This window comes from Hyla sarda, chromosome 5 (assembly GCF_029499605.1).
Source record: "Hyla sarda isolate aHylSar1 chromosome 5, aHylSar1.hap1, whole genome shotgun sequence".
Classification (NCBI taxonomy): Eukaryota; Metazoa; Chordata; class Amphibia; order Anura; family Hylidae; genus Hyla; species Hyla sarda.
The window spans coordinates 138,054,888-138,071,962 of record NC_079193.1 but is presented as its reverse complement, the minus strand read 5'-3'; the positions used below and the strand labels follow the sequence as shown (position 1 = coordinate 138,071,962).

The 17,075-nt window shown below is 44.7% G+C and overlaps 1 protein-coding gene across 2 annotated transcripts in view; it reads left to right on the top strand.

Annotated features, from left to right (window-relative positions):
- MLH1 (mutL homolog 1) overlaps window positions 1-17,075 on the top strand; it is a 192,247-nt gene that overhangs the window by 59,097 nt on the left and 116,075 nt on the right. For both annotated transcript variants that reach the window (XM_056520381.1, XM_056520380.1), the window contains exon 12: window positions 14,897-15,261. In XM_056520381.1, coding sequence (XP_056376356.1) covers window positions 14,897-15,261 — 365 coding nt within the window. The remainder of the gene's footprint in view (window positions 1-14,896; window positions 15,262-17,075) is intronic.

The following is a 17,075-nucleotide window of genomic DNA, read 5'->3' as shown; positions in this document are numbered from 1 at the left end:
ATATAACTCTAATGCAGCCATGTGAAACTATATAGTGCAAATCTGCATTTTGTGCCAAAAAAGATTTTTTACATTTTCTCAGCTTTGTGATTAAAGTGCATGCTTTTTATAACCCTAAAGCAGCCATGTGAACCTATATGGTGTAAATACACAAGAATTAGGTTCATAAAATGACCAAAAGAGAAACAATTTTGCATTAAGCATCTTTTATTGCTTGTCACTGTGCATGGAAATGCTTCTCATCTGAAGAGGCTGCAAGCTGTCTGGATCTCACAGGTGTTCTCTTGCAGTTGAAAGCTGGATTATACACTGTACGGAGGCAGGGGGGAGAGAGAACTACACACCCACTCCTCCTCCCTTCAGAAGTTTTAGTCATTTTCTTGGTAGTGAGTACCAAAGAGCCCTACATACCAGGGTTCGTTTACAAAATTAAAGAGACCTCTAGTGGCCATGTTTTTAAATATTTATTTCACATCTTTAGCAGTAAACATTTTTTTAATGACGTATATTAGGAAAATGCATAGTTTTTAAGGAAGTATTAAATAGAAAAGTTTCTTTAACTTCTCAGAAAAAGAAAAAAATAAACTATACTATTAATTTGGGCAATAACCCTATCAAGAAACAAGTCACATTGCTTCCATTGGTTGGAAATGTGTATACATGCTGCCCAAATTTTTTTTAATTAGAAGCGAAACAAGGGCATGTGTGGGGGCTTATCACTCAATAGACAAAGCAGGAAAAACCTGTAAGGTCATGTAAAAGGGGAAACAACCATACCCCAAAATCAGTGGACAGCTGGGCAAACCCACCAAATAGAACTTGTGTCACCTATGTGAGAGCACCCTCTTAAACAGAGGGTAAGCATCCAAAACATGGCATCTAACCTGGATTGGACATTGTGTAAAATCTTCAATTAAGTCTTTATCAGGGTCACCTGCCAGATCCCCTTACTATGAGCCTCACAACAAGCCTGCCAATGCTGTGTGGGGGGGGGGGGGGGGGTTATGGAATTCATCCTACCACTGAATCAAAAAACATAACTTTTGATCCTTTCAAGAGGAATTAAGATCACAGCAAACCCTTACATAAAGGCGAGTATAGAGCAGTAGATTCCAATGCAGTGAGGGAAATCTGACTGCAAAGGATGGCAATGATATATAAAAGCCTCAACAACAGTCAGTTTCTTACCAACCAAAAAGTTAGTCTAGTCAGTTGTTGGCCTGCCCACCCGGTAGAAAAGAGGGGTTAAAAAAGAATGCACAGTCTGAAGATAGCACAAATGGGCCTATCTTCCAGAGTATAAAGAACTAGTTGAGCAGAGAACATCAGATGAGCCACTGGAAAAGACCACATCAGAGCTGCAAGAGAATCTGGCTGAACTAAATCTGCTCAGAAGCTAAGCCTGCTTTATACCCCCTGCAACCAGGCTGCTATCAGCAGCCAGCATCTATGGCTTGCATGATGCAATCCCATATGGATACTAAAAAAAATTTTTTAAATGGTGTGAAACACCCACCCCTTTTTTTCCCATTTTATAAAATAATGTAAAAAAAAAAAAACAGTGGTATTGCTGTGTCCGTAAATGTCAAATATTAAAATATGTTAAATTGCATGGTCAATGGCATAAATGTAAAAAAAAAATACCAAATACCACTTCATATACCACAAAAAATTATAAAATGATCACAAAGTTCCATCAGAACAAAAATACCAATAAAAACTATGGATCAGGATTGGCCCTTTATACAGTCCAGTATACGGAAAACTAAGAGTATACAAATATTTGTACAAAAAGTTTATAATTTTACACACTGCATCCTTTAGAGGTTTAACGGTTCTTAAGCTTCTTTCCATACAAACAGGATATAACTCCAGAGGATTTCATCGATGGAACCACCAAATCTAAAGGGGCATAAGTGAACAGCTAGTAACCTTAATCTGCCCTGCACCTTAGTAGAATAATTGATTTGCAGGTATCAGTAAAAGGGACGCAGTAGATTAAGCCCTTAAGGAGGCAGGGCATACCTGTATGCCCGGAGTCCACTCCCTTTCTATAATGCACGGTCACAGCGTGGCCCCGCGTGATAGCTGGTCGGGCCCAGCCTTTAACGACCGGGACCCATGGCTTATAGTGTGCGGCACCTTGATCAGTGTACCTTAACCTATTAACCCTTTAGACGTGGCGTTCAAAGTTGATTGCTGCGTCTAAAGTGAAATTAAAGTTCTGCCGGTTAGCGCAGTACACTGTTCGGGACCGCCGCGGCGTCCCAAACAGCTGGCAGACACAAGGAGGCTCCTCACTTGCCTCCTGAATTGCCGAATGACTGCTCAGTGCCTGAGATCCTGGCATGAGCAGTCAAGCGGCAGGATCATCGATCAATGTTATCCTATGAGATAACAAAGATCGATGTAAAAGATCAATGTGTGCAGTGTTATAGCCTCCTATAGGGGCTATAACGCTGCAAAGAAAAGTAAAAAAAAGTGAATAAAGATCATTTAACCCTATCCCTAATAGAGGTTTGAATCACCCCCTTTTTCACATTTAAAAAAGTGTAAATAAAAATAAACGTGGTATCGCTGCGTGCAATGGCGGTCAATGGCGGCACGTCACACAGAGCTTCAGCCTATCATTGGCCGAGGCGGGACATCGCTGTGGCCAGTGATAGGCTGAAACTCCGTGTGACGTGCCGGGCTAACAGGAAGTAAGAATACAGCCTTGGGACCGAACACCTGTACCGGAGCTCCGGGGGCTCGTTGGCAGGTAACATGAAGTGTGTTTTCTTTTATTTTGCAGCCCGGATGGGATACAATGAAAAAAGTGCGTGCCGGACTACTCCTTTAAGGACTGAGGGTGTATGGATACGCCCATGGGAATTCCGATCGGGGACCGGACAGGGCCGCCTGCTGATATCTATCAGCAGGCTCCCCCTGCAAACCCCTGGGGGGGTCCAGAGACAATCTCCCAACCCCCCTCCCCCCCCCCCCCCCCCCCCCCCGTCAATGTCGGCCGCACATCGCCGCAAATCGTCGGTTAATTAAGACTATTTGCGGCTTATCTGGGTCAATCTGGTCTCTAATGACTAGGAAAAAAAAGGGTGAGTGGGGCTGTCCGAGACAGCCCCATTCACCCTTACCCAGCAGGAGTGAGGTGGCACGGGTGCCGCCTCACGATCATGTGATTGATCGGTCAGAACGACCGACCAATCTCAACCCTGCTGGGCGGCGATCGGGACGGCGGTGATCGGCGTCGGCGGGGGTCTCCTACCTTGCCCTGGTCCGGCGGGGGTCCCCTCGGGATCGGTGGCGGCGACAGGAGCAGAAGGATTGGTCCCGGCGGCAGGATACAGCGGCGGCGGTCCCGGCGGCAGGATACAGCAGGAGGGGAGGTCTGGTCAACCAAAGGTCATGCTGGGAGTTGTAGCTTTGCAACAGCTGGAGTTCCAACTACAACTCCTAGCATGCCCTTTGATAGTCTGTTCATGCTGGGGGTTGTAGTTATGTAACAGCTGGAGGCACATTTTTTCTATGAGTGTGCAGCCCGCTGTTGCAAAACTTGAACTCCCAGCATGCCCTCCGACTGTCAATGCATGCTGATTGTTGCAGTTTTGCAACAGCTGGAGACACATTGGTTGTGAAACAGAGTTTGTTACCGAACTCGGTGTTTTGCAACCAGTGTTGCAAAACTGTTGCAAAAATACAACTTCGGAGCCCTGTCGTATTTCAAGGAAACAGTTTAAGGCCACATATGGGGTATTTCCGTACTCGGGAGAAATTGCATTACAAATTTTGGGGGCTTTTTCTCCTTTTACCCCTTATGTAAAGGTAAAGTTGGGGTCTACACCAGCATGTTAGTGAAAAAAATTATTATTTTTATACTAACATGCTGGTGTTGCCCCATACTTTTAATTTTCACAAGCGATAAAAGGAAAGACCCCCAAAATTGAACGCAATTTCTCCTGAGTACAGAACTACCCCATATGTGGGCGTAAAGTGCTCTGCGGGCGCACAACATGGCTCAGAAGTGAGAGCGTGCCATGTACATTTGGGGTCTAAATTGGTGATTTGCACAGGGGTGGCTGACTTTACAGCGGTTCTGACCTATAAACGCAAAACAATAAATACCCAGATGTGACCCCATTTTGGAAACTACACACCTTCACGGAATGTAACAAGGGGTAAAGTGAGCCTTAACACCCCACGGGTGTTTGACAAATTTCCGTTGGATGTGAAAATGAAGAGAAAAAAAATGTTGCACTAAAATGCTGGTGTTACCCTACATTTTTCATTTTCACAAGGGAGAATAGGAAAAAAGCCCCCCAAAATGTGTAGCCCCATTTCCTCTGAGTAAGAATGTACCCCATATGTGGATGTAAAGTGCTCTGCGGGCGAACTACAATGCTCATAAGAGAAGGAGCACTATTGGGCTTCTAGAGAGAGAATGTGTCTGAAATTAAAGGCCATGTGTGTTTACAAAGCCCCCATAGTGCCAGAACAGTGGACCAGTCGCCACATGTGAACCCATTTTGGAAACTACACCCCTCACGGAATGTAATAAGGGGTGCAGTGAGCATTTACACCCCACAGGTGTCTGACAGATTTTTGGAACAGTGGTTCGTGAAAATAAGAAATGTAATTTTTCATTTGCACAACCCACTGTTCCAAAGATCTGTCAAATGCCAGTGGGGTGTAAATATTCACTGCACCCCTTATTAAATTCTGTGAGGGGTGTAGTTTCCAAAATAGGGTCACATGTGGGGGGTTCAGTTTTCTGCGACCACGGGGGGCTTTGTAAACGCACATGGCCTCCCACTGTGGAGGGTGCAGCTGTGCTCGGGGAGAAGATGGCTAGAAGGGTGGAGGAGTGTTTAAACTAGGGATGGGGGGGAGGGGAGGGAACCTATAACATAGAGGGGGAATACAGTGTAGATAGAGAGGGGGGACTTAGTAATGTACCTGGGGGTGGAGCGGAGGGGGGGGGGTTAGAATAGTTAATAGGGATAGGCTTCATAGGAAGAAAAAAACATACACCATTGAATTGCATGACTAATGCCAGAAGTCTGTCCAATAAAACTGACGAACTGGAGTGGTTGATGTCTGAGGAAAATTATGGTTGGATGATAGCTGTGACTGGGCGGTCAACATACAGGGTTATAGGCTATTCAGGAAGGATCGGACAAATCTGAAAAGGGAGGAGTTTGTCTCTATGTGAAATCAAGTCTGAAGGCTGCACTGCGGGAGGATATATGGGAGGGAGACGATAATGTGGAGGTATTTTGGGTAGAAATATGGAGATAAAAATAAAAAAAAATTCTGATAGGGGTTTGCTATAGGCCACCAAACATAATGGAAGAGGCAGAAGATCAATTACTGAGGCAAATAAAGCAGCAAATCAAAATGATGTGATAATAACGGGGACTTTAACTAACTATCCTGATATAAACTGGGAGACTGAGACCTGTGAATCTCATAAAGGAAACAGGTTTCTGACTATAACTAAAGACAATGATCTGTCCCAAATGGTGCAGAGCCTGACCAGAGGGGGTGCCCTACTAGACTTAATATTCACCAACAGACCTGACAGAGTAACTAATGTACAGGTAAAAGGACACCTGGGAAATAGTGATCATAATATATTATAACTTGTTCTTCAATAAGGGAATCTCTCGGGGCCACAAAAACAATGAACTTAAGGCAAAGTTTGATCAGCTCAGAGAAGCCCTTAACAATATAAAATGGGATATTGTCCTCAAAAACAAGAATACTGACACTAAATGGGAGACTTTTAAAGATATCTTAAATTATCACTGTAATAAATATATACCTTATGGGAATAAAAGGGTCAGAAATAAAAGAAAACCAATATGGATGAATAAAAAAATTCAAGGGGCAATAAAGGACAAAAATAAAGCATTTAAAATACTAAAACAGGACAGCAGTGAAGAAGCATTAAAAAGCTATAGAGAAAAATGTAAAATATGTAAAAAATAAAATAAAATAGAAGCCGCAAAAAGAGACAGCAAGACCCATTGCCAAAGAGAGTAAAACTAACCCCAAAATGTTCTTTAACTATATAAATAGCAAAAAGGTCAAAAATGAAAGTGTGGGCCCCTTAAAAAAATGATGAGGAAGAAATTATAAACGGATCAGGAAAAAGCTAATATATTAAATTCTTCTCCACTGTATTCACCGAGGAAAATGAAATGCCAGGTGAAATAGTGTGAAAAGGTAAACTCCCCAGTACAGGTCACCTGTCTAACCCAGGAAGAAGTACAGTGCCACCTACAAAAAAATCAAAATGGACAAATCACCAGGTCCAGATGGCATTCACTCCCGTGTTCTAAAGGAATTAAGTAATGTAATAGACAGACCTCTATTTTTAATATTCAGGGACTCTATAGTAACAGGGACTGTTCCCCAGGACTGGCGCATAGCAAATGTGGTACCAATATTTAAAAAGTTAACAAAAGGTGACCCAGGAAATTATAGGCCTGTTAGTTTAACCTCCGTTGTATGTAAATTGTTTGAGGGTTTTCTAAGAGATGCTATTTTGGAGTATCTTAATAAAAATAAACATATGACCCCATATTAGCATGGCTTTATGAGGGATCGGTCCTGTCAAACTATCCTGATCAGCTTCTATGAGGAGGTGAGCTCCAGACTGGACCAGGGGTAATCACTGGATGTCGTATATATGGATTTTTCCAAAGCATTTCATACGGTGCCTCATAAAAGGTTTGTGCATAAAATGAGAAGGATGGGGCTGGGGGAGAATGTGTGTTAGTGGGTAAGTAACTGGCTCAGTGATAGGAAACAGACGGTTGTTATTAATGGTACTTAGTCTGGTTGGGTGGCTGTTACTAGTGGGGTATCACAGGGGTCTGTCTTGGGTTCTGTTTACTATTCAACCCCTCTACAAGGTCATTAATAACTATATTAGAGTAGCAATCTTTGCAGATGACACTAAACTCTGTAAAGCGGTAAACACTATAGAGGACAGTGCACTGTTACAAATGGATCTGGATAGGTTGGAGTTTTGGGCTGGGAAGTGGCAAATGAGGTTCAACACTGATAAATGTAAGGTAATGCACATGGGGAGGAAAAATCCGGGCTGGGGTTATGTATTAAATGGGAGAACACTTGGGACGACTGACATGGAAAGGACTTAGGAGTCTTAGTTAACAGTAAATTTAGCTGTAGTGACCAGCTGCTGCCAAGGCTAACATATTCATGGGGTACATCAATAGGGGCATAGATGCCCACGACAAGGAAATAATTCTACCGCTGTACAAATCACTAGTCAGACCACACATGGAATACTGTGTACAGTACTGGGCACCAGTGTACAAGAAAGATATAGTGGAGCTGGAGAGGGTTCAAAGACGGGCAACCAGAGTAATACAGGGAACGGGAGGACTACAGTACCCAGAAAGATTATCAGAATTAGGGTTATTTAGTTTAGAAAAAAGAAGGCTTTGGGGCGACCTAATAACTATGTATAAATATATCAGGGGACCGTACAGAGATCTCTCCCATGATCTATTTATACCCAGGACTATATCTATAACAAGGGGGCATCCTCTACGTTTAGAGGAAAGGTGGTTTCTAAACCAGCACAGACGGTGAGACTGTGGAATTCTCTGCCTGAGGAGGAGGTCATGGTGAACTCTATAAAAGAGTTCAAAACGGGTCTGGATGCATTTTTGGAGAGTAATAACATCGCTGGTTATGTATACTAGATTTATAGGGACAGAACGTTGATCCAGGGATTTATTCTGACTCTAGTATGAGGGTTTTTTGCCTTCCTATGGATTAACTCAGTAGGGACTCATTAGGGATATAGGTTGAACTTGATGGACTCTGGTCTTTTTTAAACCTCATGAATTATGTTACTACTTTTCCAACCAAATTCTCTCACCCAAAGCTCAATGGTGCTCCTTCTCTTCTGAGCATTGTAGTTCGCCCGCAGAACACTTTACATCCACATATGGGGTATTTCCATACTCAGAAGAAATGGGGTTACAAATTATGGGAGGCTTTTTCTCCAATTATCCCTTGTGAAAATGAAAAATGTGGGGTAAAACCAGCATTTTAGTGAAAAAAATCTAATTTTTCATTTTTACGTCCAAATTTAGCGGAAATTTGTCATGCACCTGTGGGGTGTTAAGGCTCACTGTACCACTTGTTGCGTTCCTTGAGGGGTGTAGTTTCCAAAAATAGTATGCCATGTGTTCTTTTTTTTTTTTTTTTTTTTTTTTTTGCGGTTCTGGCACTATAGGGGCTTCGACATGCCTCCCAAAAACCATTTCAGCAAAATTTGCTTTCCAAAAGCCAAATGTGAATTATTCTCTTCTAAGCATTGTAGTGTGCCTGCAATGCACTTGATTTCCACACATGGAGAGATCGGGTTACAAATTTTGGGGGGCATTTTCTCCTATAACCCCTTGTAAAAATGTAAAAGTTGGGGGGGGGGAAGCTAGCATTTTAGTGAAAAAAATATTTATTTACACATCCAACTTTAACGACAAGTGGTCAAGGCTCAGCGGACCCCTTGTTATGTTCCTTGAGGGGTGTAGTTTCCAAAATGGTATGTCATGATTTTTTTTTTCTTCTGCTGTTCTGGCACCATAGGGGCTTCCTAAAAGGGACATGTCCTCAAAAAGCCATTTCAGAAAAACTCTCTCCGAAATCCCATTGTCGCTCCTTTCCTTCTGAGGCCTCTAGTGCACCCACAGAGCACTTGACATACCCATGAGGTATTTCCTTACTCGAGAGAAATTGGGTTACAAATTTTGGGAGCTTTTTCTCCTATTACCCTTTGTAAAATTTCAAAAACTTGGTCTACAAGCACATGCGAGTGTAAAAAATGAAGATTTTGAATTTTCTCCTTTACCTTGCTGCTATTCCTGTGAAACACATAAAGGGTTAACACACTTTCTGAATGTCATTTTGAATACATGGGGAGGGTGCAGTTTATATAATGGGGTCATTTGTGGGGTATTTCTAATATGAAGACCCCTCAAATCCACTTCAAAACTGAACTGGTCCCTAAAAAATTCAGATTTTGGAAATTACGTGAAAAACTGGAAAATTGCTGCTGAACTTTGAAGCCCTCTGATGTCTTCCAAAAGTAAAAACATGTTAACTTTGTGATGCAAACATAAAGTAGACATATTGTATATGTGAATCAATATACAATTTATTTGGAATGTCTTTTTTCCTTACAAGCAGAGAGCTTCAAAGTTAGAAAAATCCAACATTTTCAATTTTTTCATCAAATTTTGGAATTTTTCACCATGAATTGATGCAAGTATCGACAAAATTTTACCACTAACATAAAGTAGAAAATGTCACGAAAAAACATTCTTGGAATCAGAATGAAAGGTAAAAGCATGCCAGAGTTATTAATGATTAAAGTGGAAAGTGGTCAGATGTGCAAAAAAGCTCTGGTCCTACAGTGAAAATTGGCCTGGTCCTTAAGGGTTTAAAGCCAAATTGGAATTGTAAAAACTGTTTGAATGCTTTGTCCAAACCCAGCTGACCTACTGGGTTCCTAAAATGACCCCACTGTGTTCCTAAAATGACAAAGCTCCAAAAAAAAAAAAAAAAAAAATTCAGGTAGGGTTGGATTATGCAACATTGGCATACATTTTGTGTTCCCTCCACCCCTTGCATAGACTTGGTCTTATTCCATACTTTACAGTCAGGGCCGGTTTTAGACTAAGTGAGGCCCTGGGCAAAAATGAAAAATGGGGCCCCCAGATTGCGTGATAAAAGATCACTATGTTGTGCCCCCTGAATTGTGCTGCTCCGCTAATGTGAGTAAATGAAATATAGCTGAAAACCACAAATGGCTGTGACTACAACATGTGATACTTAATAATTCCATCCAGGTATTTGTGGCTGTGGTAATTTGGGGGTCACAATGTGTCACAATGTGACACCATTTAGTGCAGATCAGATCTGCTCCCCCCTTTTGCAAGAACGAAGTGCACGGACACCTGTGGAGCAACAGCTACTTGTAAGGACAAGAAATCCAGCGCAAAACGGCATCACAAAATGTATGGTCACAGGAAACCACAGGGTCACAGAAAGCCATACATTTTATGATGCTGTTTTATGGGTTTAATAAACCCCCCCCCCCCCAAAGAGCAAGAACTGATTTGTGCTGGATTTCTGTGTGACCACATTTACTTACATTAGATGAGATTCAGCACGATTCAAGGAGAACAACATGGCGATCTTTGACTGTGCAACTCTTTTTTTGCCATGTAGCCCTAACCTAATACTGTTACCTTGTTCTTTATACAGTAATAATCCCCGCACACAGATAAACAGTGATCTCAATGCTGCCTATCAGTAATAGCGCCCACATATACTATAAGGCCAAGTTCACAGACAGAATGTCCACATGCAGAATCTCCGTGCAGATATTCCGCAAACTGCAGGACACCGACATAATATGCCGCCACTATTACTGCACAGAAATGCAGCGTCTCATAGACAGCCATGAATTCTGTGCGGACACAGAAAATGAAATTTCCATGCTGGAAAAATCTGTGGATCCGCCAGTGACCCGACCTATTTTGTGCCTCCAGCTGTTGCCACCCCTTTCCCCTGCCCCTGGCCTGCTGAAAATGTTCCGACCACTGGGGCAGTGGACTTCCCCTTTAAGTACGCTGCATAGTTCCCCCCCCATATTAAGTTGGCAGCACAGTTCCCCCCACATTAGGTTGGCAGCATAGTTCCCCCACATTAGGTTGGCAGTACAGTTCCCCCACATTAGGTTGGCAGTACTGTCCCCCCACATTAGGTTGGCAGTACTGTCCCCCCACATTAGGTTGGCAGTACTGTCCCCCCACATTAGGCTGGCAGTACTGTCCCCCCACATTAGGCTGGCAGTATGTCGTCGTCGTCGTCGTCCCCCCCCCCCCCCATAGACATACAGCCTACAACCATATACTAGGGATGCACCGATATATCGGCCGAAAATAGCTATTTTGTGGAAATGCCGAAACAACAAAAAATTGGCCGATAATGACCCACCTCCCCTGCCCACCCCAGCACAAGTTACAAACACTGCCAGTGTCAGAGGCGTAGCGTGGGGGGTGCAGGGGGGGGCGGCCGCACCTGGTGCAAAATCTGGGGGGGGCGCGCTCTCCGGGATAGGAATACTTCTTTTTATGTGCCCGGGCCGGCTCCCGTGTGTGGCTGCAGGCGGGGGCCGACCAGAGCATATAAAAACTAATACTGTATACTAAAAACCAGGGGGCCTTCAGCTGTTGTGAAACTACAACTTCCAGCATGCCCGGACCGGCAAAGGCTGTCCGGGCATGCTGGGAGTTGTAGTTTCACAACAGCTGATGGCCCCCTGGTTTTCAGTATACAGTATTCGTTTTTATATGCTCTGGTCGGCCCCCGCCTGCAGCCACACACGGGAGCCGGCCCGGACACATAAAAAGTATTCCTATCCCGGACATCCCTGTGTCCGGAAAAATCTTTTCGGGACGTAAGGATGTCCGCCGGTCACTCACCATTCCCCGGCCAGCGCGCGTCCTCCTTCGGTCATTCGCATCTCCGCCTCTATGGTTGTACGCACGGCATGGGACGTCCCGTCCCGTGCGTACAACCATAGAGACGCAGGATCGTCGCAGGAGAACGTGCTGGCCGGGGCCTGGTAAGTGACCGGCGGCGCGTCATCTTCTTCAGTGTTCCGGTCACCGCTCCTCCGGTCCCAGCACCTACTGCTATGGTCCATAGGCCATGGCAGTAGATGTGACCCCGGGCCGGAGGAGCGGTGACCTGATCACTGTGGGGGCAGCAGTAAGGACATACAGCCTCCAGCCATACACTGTATATGGCTGGAAGCTGTAGGTCTGTGTGGTGGGGGGAAGCTGCCTACTATTGTGGGGGAACTGCTGACCTAATGTGGGGGGGGAGCTGCCTAATATTATGGGGGAACCTGCCTACTATTGTGGGGGAACTGCTGACCTAATGTGGGGGGGAGCTGCCTACTATTGTGGGGGAAATGCTGACCTATTGTGGGGGAACTGCCTACTATTGTGGGGGAGCTGCCTATTAATGTGGGGGAACTCCCGACCTAATGTGGGGGAGCTGGCAATCTAATGTGGGGGAATCTAATCTGAGCGGAGCGCTGCATTTTACCAGAAGACGGGGAGAAGTCATTTTCGGTATCTGTTTCGGCCGGACTTTTCTTTTTTTTTTTTTTTTTTTTTTTTTTTCGGTTTCGGTTCTGAAATTTCCATTTCGTTGCACCTCTACCATATACAGTGTATTGCTGGAGGCTGTATGTCTATGTATTGTCCTGCTTCAGTGCTCTGACCACCGCTCCTCTTGGCTTATAGGCCATAGCAGTAGGTAACGGGACCAGAGGAGCAGTGGTCGGAGCGCTGAAGATGACGTGCCGCTGTTGACTTACCATGCTGGCCAGCGGACGTCCTCCTGCTCGATGCTCTGCGCCTCCGTTCCTATGGGCGCATGCACGGGATGTCAGTGACGTCCCGGCGTGCTCTATCTCTGGCATGCACCCCTGTGTTTTTAAAGTTAATGCAGTGCCGCAGAGAGTTAATACAGGCAACCTTGTGTCCCGAAAAGATCTTTCGGGACACAGGGATGTCCTTAATAGTGATGGGGGAAATTAATCCACCCGCCCCCTCCCCACCCCCGGATCCGTCACTGATACTTACGCTACCAATACTGCAAGGGCCATCTTTAATTATTTTGATTGGACCCTGGGCAAGCTATTTTTTCTGCCCCTTGACTCCCACCTTACTACTGGGGTGACACACTGTAACAAACCTCCTCGTCATGTAATTACCTTTCTACTAGGGTGACACACTGTAACAAACCTCATACATACACACATCATACATACATATATACATAGACATCTAACACACATCATACATACACATACATCTATCATGCACACATAATACATGTACACATAAAAAATCATATACACACATATACAGTACATGTCACCAACCGAAAGCCTCTCCTTACACCCAGGAGATGATTGCTGGAGATCGGGTTGGCTGAGGCTGCCTTGCTTCTGTGCCGGGGTCATGTCAGTAGGAGCTCCCAGCAGCCTCTGGCCTCCTCAGCCCTGCAGGGCCGCACATAGTAGAATAAAAGTGCTGGCCGCGATCGCCCGGGGCCCCGAGCAGTGGAGCGCAAGCAGCGTTCATTCCTCCACTAAATATGATGGGGATGTGAGGGGGATAAACTAGTGGAGCGCTGCCTGAGCGTAGTGAAGTCTGATTACTGGAGCGATAGCAGCGCTCCTCCAGAATGCTGAGGACAGGGGGAGGAGTGTTAGTGCCTTAAGCCCTGAATACTGCATTTTGCGCGAAATCGCCGTAAAATTGCGGCAAAAAACACTGCGATTTTGCGCAAAATGCTGTATTGTTAGTAATGCCCTAAAGCTTTTCAGGGGCCCCCTTTTGGATGGGGCCCTTGGCAACTGCCTCGGATTAGGATGGCCCCCACCCCCCCCCCCCCCCACAACGCCGGCCCTGTTTTGTTTACAGTGGTCTGTGTGGCATCCGAATGCCTCGAGTGTAAACAGATTTTAAGATTGTGCATAGGAACCTGTTCCCCATGTTTATACAGTCTGCCAGTAGACACCCCCCATGGTTTAGGCTTCAACCTTACTCGTTTTACCTCCATACCAATTGGCGAAAAAGACGAAGTCTAGAAAAGTGAGACCTCTCAATCCAGACAGTTGAGTTCTGCAAGATGTACAAAAGCTAAGGCTTAAGCAAAATTTAGGCAAGTTAGCCCTCCCCACTACAGCTAAGGTCAGTTTACAACATGATGATGCCCTTTATGCAATTTTATCCAATAAAGGCAGAAGATTACAAGATACATTTTCCTAAACAGCTGGAGTAACCTGTACCTAGAGACCACCTGTAACTCAAATGTCTGTTCTGGAGGCAACGGTGAGAGGGTCCAAGGGCATAAGGACCAGTTTGTCCAAATAAGTATACCAGAATAGGAGCCAAAGTCCGTAAAAGGGCGTATAACTGGACCTAAGAAATAGGCCTTGTCCCCAAGGAACAGCAAGTCTTCTGCCTAAAGGGAAACCCTCTTCTACAGCCCTCCGTACTGGAACCCCACCACAGAAGAAGACCGAATCAGTGTTACCAGGGGATCAATGGCATCAACATAAGCATCAAGCTCTGCATGAACGTAGACAGTCTTAGAAACATACATGTCTCTATAAAAAGACAACATAATATCCAATATCCTCAATAACCTCCGCACCAGAGAAGTCCAATACACAGCATATCATGTAGCTGCAATAGAGGCAATTGGCTTCCGCGTACTTTTCCCACATTAAAAAAATTGCTCATTATAAGCTTTGGGCTTTCAATACAATTTATAATCCTGCTGCACTGCCTCCCAGTTCCACATTTTACCATGCATTGAAGATAACTTATACCCTTTATTCAGTGGGTGGTGGTCTTTTTTTTGGTGGTATTCCTTCCCAAAATGTGATAATTGCAAATGTGATAAATGTTCTCTCTAACTGGTAATTGAGGTGATAACTTGAAGTACAGTTCATGTATCATCCACTTTCTGTTTTGGTCACTGAAAGGCTGTCTGTTTAGGGTGAAGAAGAGGGCTGTAATAGGCTTGAGCTTTCTTCTTGCTGTCACCTGAGTCCCTGTGCTAATTATTTTGCACGCTGGATGGGTGGGAATGTCACTGTGGAGGTAAAATAAATGAAGGTGCTATTTTTTAGATTGAATATTTGTATTTCCTAGTAGTAATGCTGACACCTTCTTATAGTAGAAAAAAAACCTTTTACTGCTGCATGTCAGGCATAGTTTTATAATTTAAGTTGTAATATTTCTGCTTGCTTCTGAAATAGACATTGCTGCCTGGATTATCTATATCTGCTAGTGAAGTGCTGAAGCCTACCTCCAGTTCATCAGCTGCAGTTCACAAGTCTGGTGATAAAGTGTATGCCCATCAAATGGTGCGTACAGATGCCAGAGAGCAAAAGTTGGATGCCTTTCTTCAGCCTCTACCAAAACCGCAGTCCTGCAGTGTCCAAGAAACCCATATTGAGGAAAAAGAAAATGAAGCCAATCCAGAATTCAGCACTACAGAAACATTGTGTGATCTTGAAATGCTTGAGTCTTCTGATTTAATGACCTCTTTTGAAGAAAGTGACATTTTTAAAGACAATGCTGATAAATGTGAAGCAAGTACATCATATGGTGCACTACCCAGGTAAATCCAGAACTACTTTTTGGTATTGTTTACTACACAATAATCGCATATATTATGGCATTTTTTTTAAAATCATTTTCATACAAGCTTCACTAATAAAGCATGCTTCAGGCGTGTTTTACTAGCAGCGCACCACTCTATCTGATGGTACAGATAAAAGCTAAAGATCACTGCACGAAAACATGATCACTCATACATCCCCGTAGACTGAGAAATAAAAATTTTATAGGGGCACAACAGGGCAATTTAAGCATATTTATTAAAAAAAAAATACACACTTAACCCCTTGATGTTGCCAGTTGACCTTTTTGCATTTTCATTGCTTTTTACACTCCTAAGAGACAGAATTCTTTAAATTTTTAAAATTTTTTTTTTTTTTTTTAACGTTTCACTATATTTTAATAGTTTTGAACATTTAACGTATGCAGGGATACTTTTTTTTTTTTTTTTTTTTGGAAAACCAGGGTTCTTTTAATATAGATTTTACACTTTTTGTACACATTTATAAAAAAAAAAAAATAATTGCTTACTGTTCAATTGCATAGCCTTATAGAGTGAAATCTGCTCATACAGTCTGCCTGATGCAGAGTGACTATGGCTAACATCTTCTGGCCTCCATATTAGGTGAACAGGTCAGCTGCACTGCTTTAATCCCTTAACCTCTTAAGGACGCAGGGCGTATTGATACGCCCTGCATCCAGAGTCCTTAAGGACGCAGGGCGTATCCATACGCCCGTGGGAATTCCGGTCCCCACCGCTAGCCGGTTGGGGACCGGAGCCGGATGCCTGCTGAAATCTTTCAGCAGGCATCCCGGCATATCGCCCAGGGGGGTCATTATGCCCCCCCATGTCGGCGATCGCCGCAGATCGCTGGACAATTCAGTCCAGCGATCTGCGGCGATTCCGGGTCAATCGGGTCTCCAGTGACCCGGTGACCCGGTATAACTGGCTGATCGGGGCTGTCTCTGACGGCCCCGAACAGCCAGAGCCTGCAGGGGTGAGGTGGCACTGGTGCCACTTCACGATCGCCCTGATTCGTCGGCCGACCAATCAGGGCGCCTGCTGCGGGTGTCGCTCCCGCACCCGCTCCGCCCCTCTTCCGGAGGGCGTGAGCGGGTGCGGGAAGACGACCCCGGGTGCTGGGGACCCCGATCCCCGGCGTCCATGTTGGGATCGGGGCCCCAGGAGCGATGGCCGCGGCGAGGGACAGTCCTGTGATGAAGCAGCAGCAGGAGGTGAGTGACAGCCTCCTGCTGTTGCTTAGCAACAGCTCCCAGCATGCAAAAAGGGCATGCTGGGAGCTGTAGTTATGCAACAGCAGGAGGCAGACCACCACAACTCCCAGCATTCCCTTATGGGCATGCTGGGACTTATGGTTTTGCAACAGCTGGAGGCACATTTTTTCTGTGGAAAAGTGTACCTTCAGCTGTTGTATAACTACAACTCCCAGCTTGCACAAACAGCTAAAGTGCATGCTGGGAGTTGTAGTGGTGCATCTGCTGGTTGCATAACTACAACTCCCAGCATGCCCGTTGGCTGTCGGTGACTGCTGAAGAGTTGTAGTTTTGCAACAGCTGAAGGCACACTGGTTGTGAAACTTAGTTTTTTTTTTTACCTAACTCATTGTTTCACGACCGGTGTGCCTCCAGCTGTTGCAAACTACAACTCCCAGCAGTCACTTTACACCATGCACCGTACATGCTGGGAGTTGTAGTTTTGCAACAGCTGGAGGCACACTGGTTTTGAAACACTGAGTAAGGTCACAAACTCCGTGATACACAACCAGTGTGCCTACAGCTGTTGCAAAACTAAAA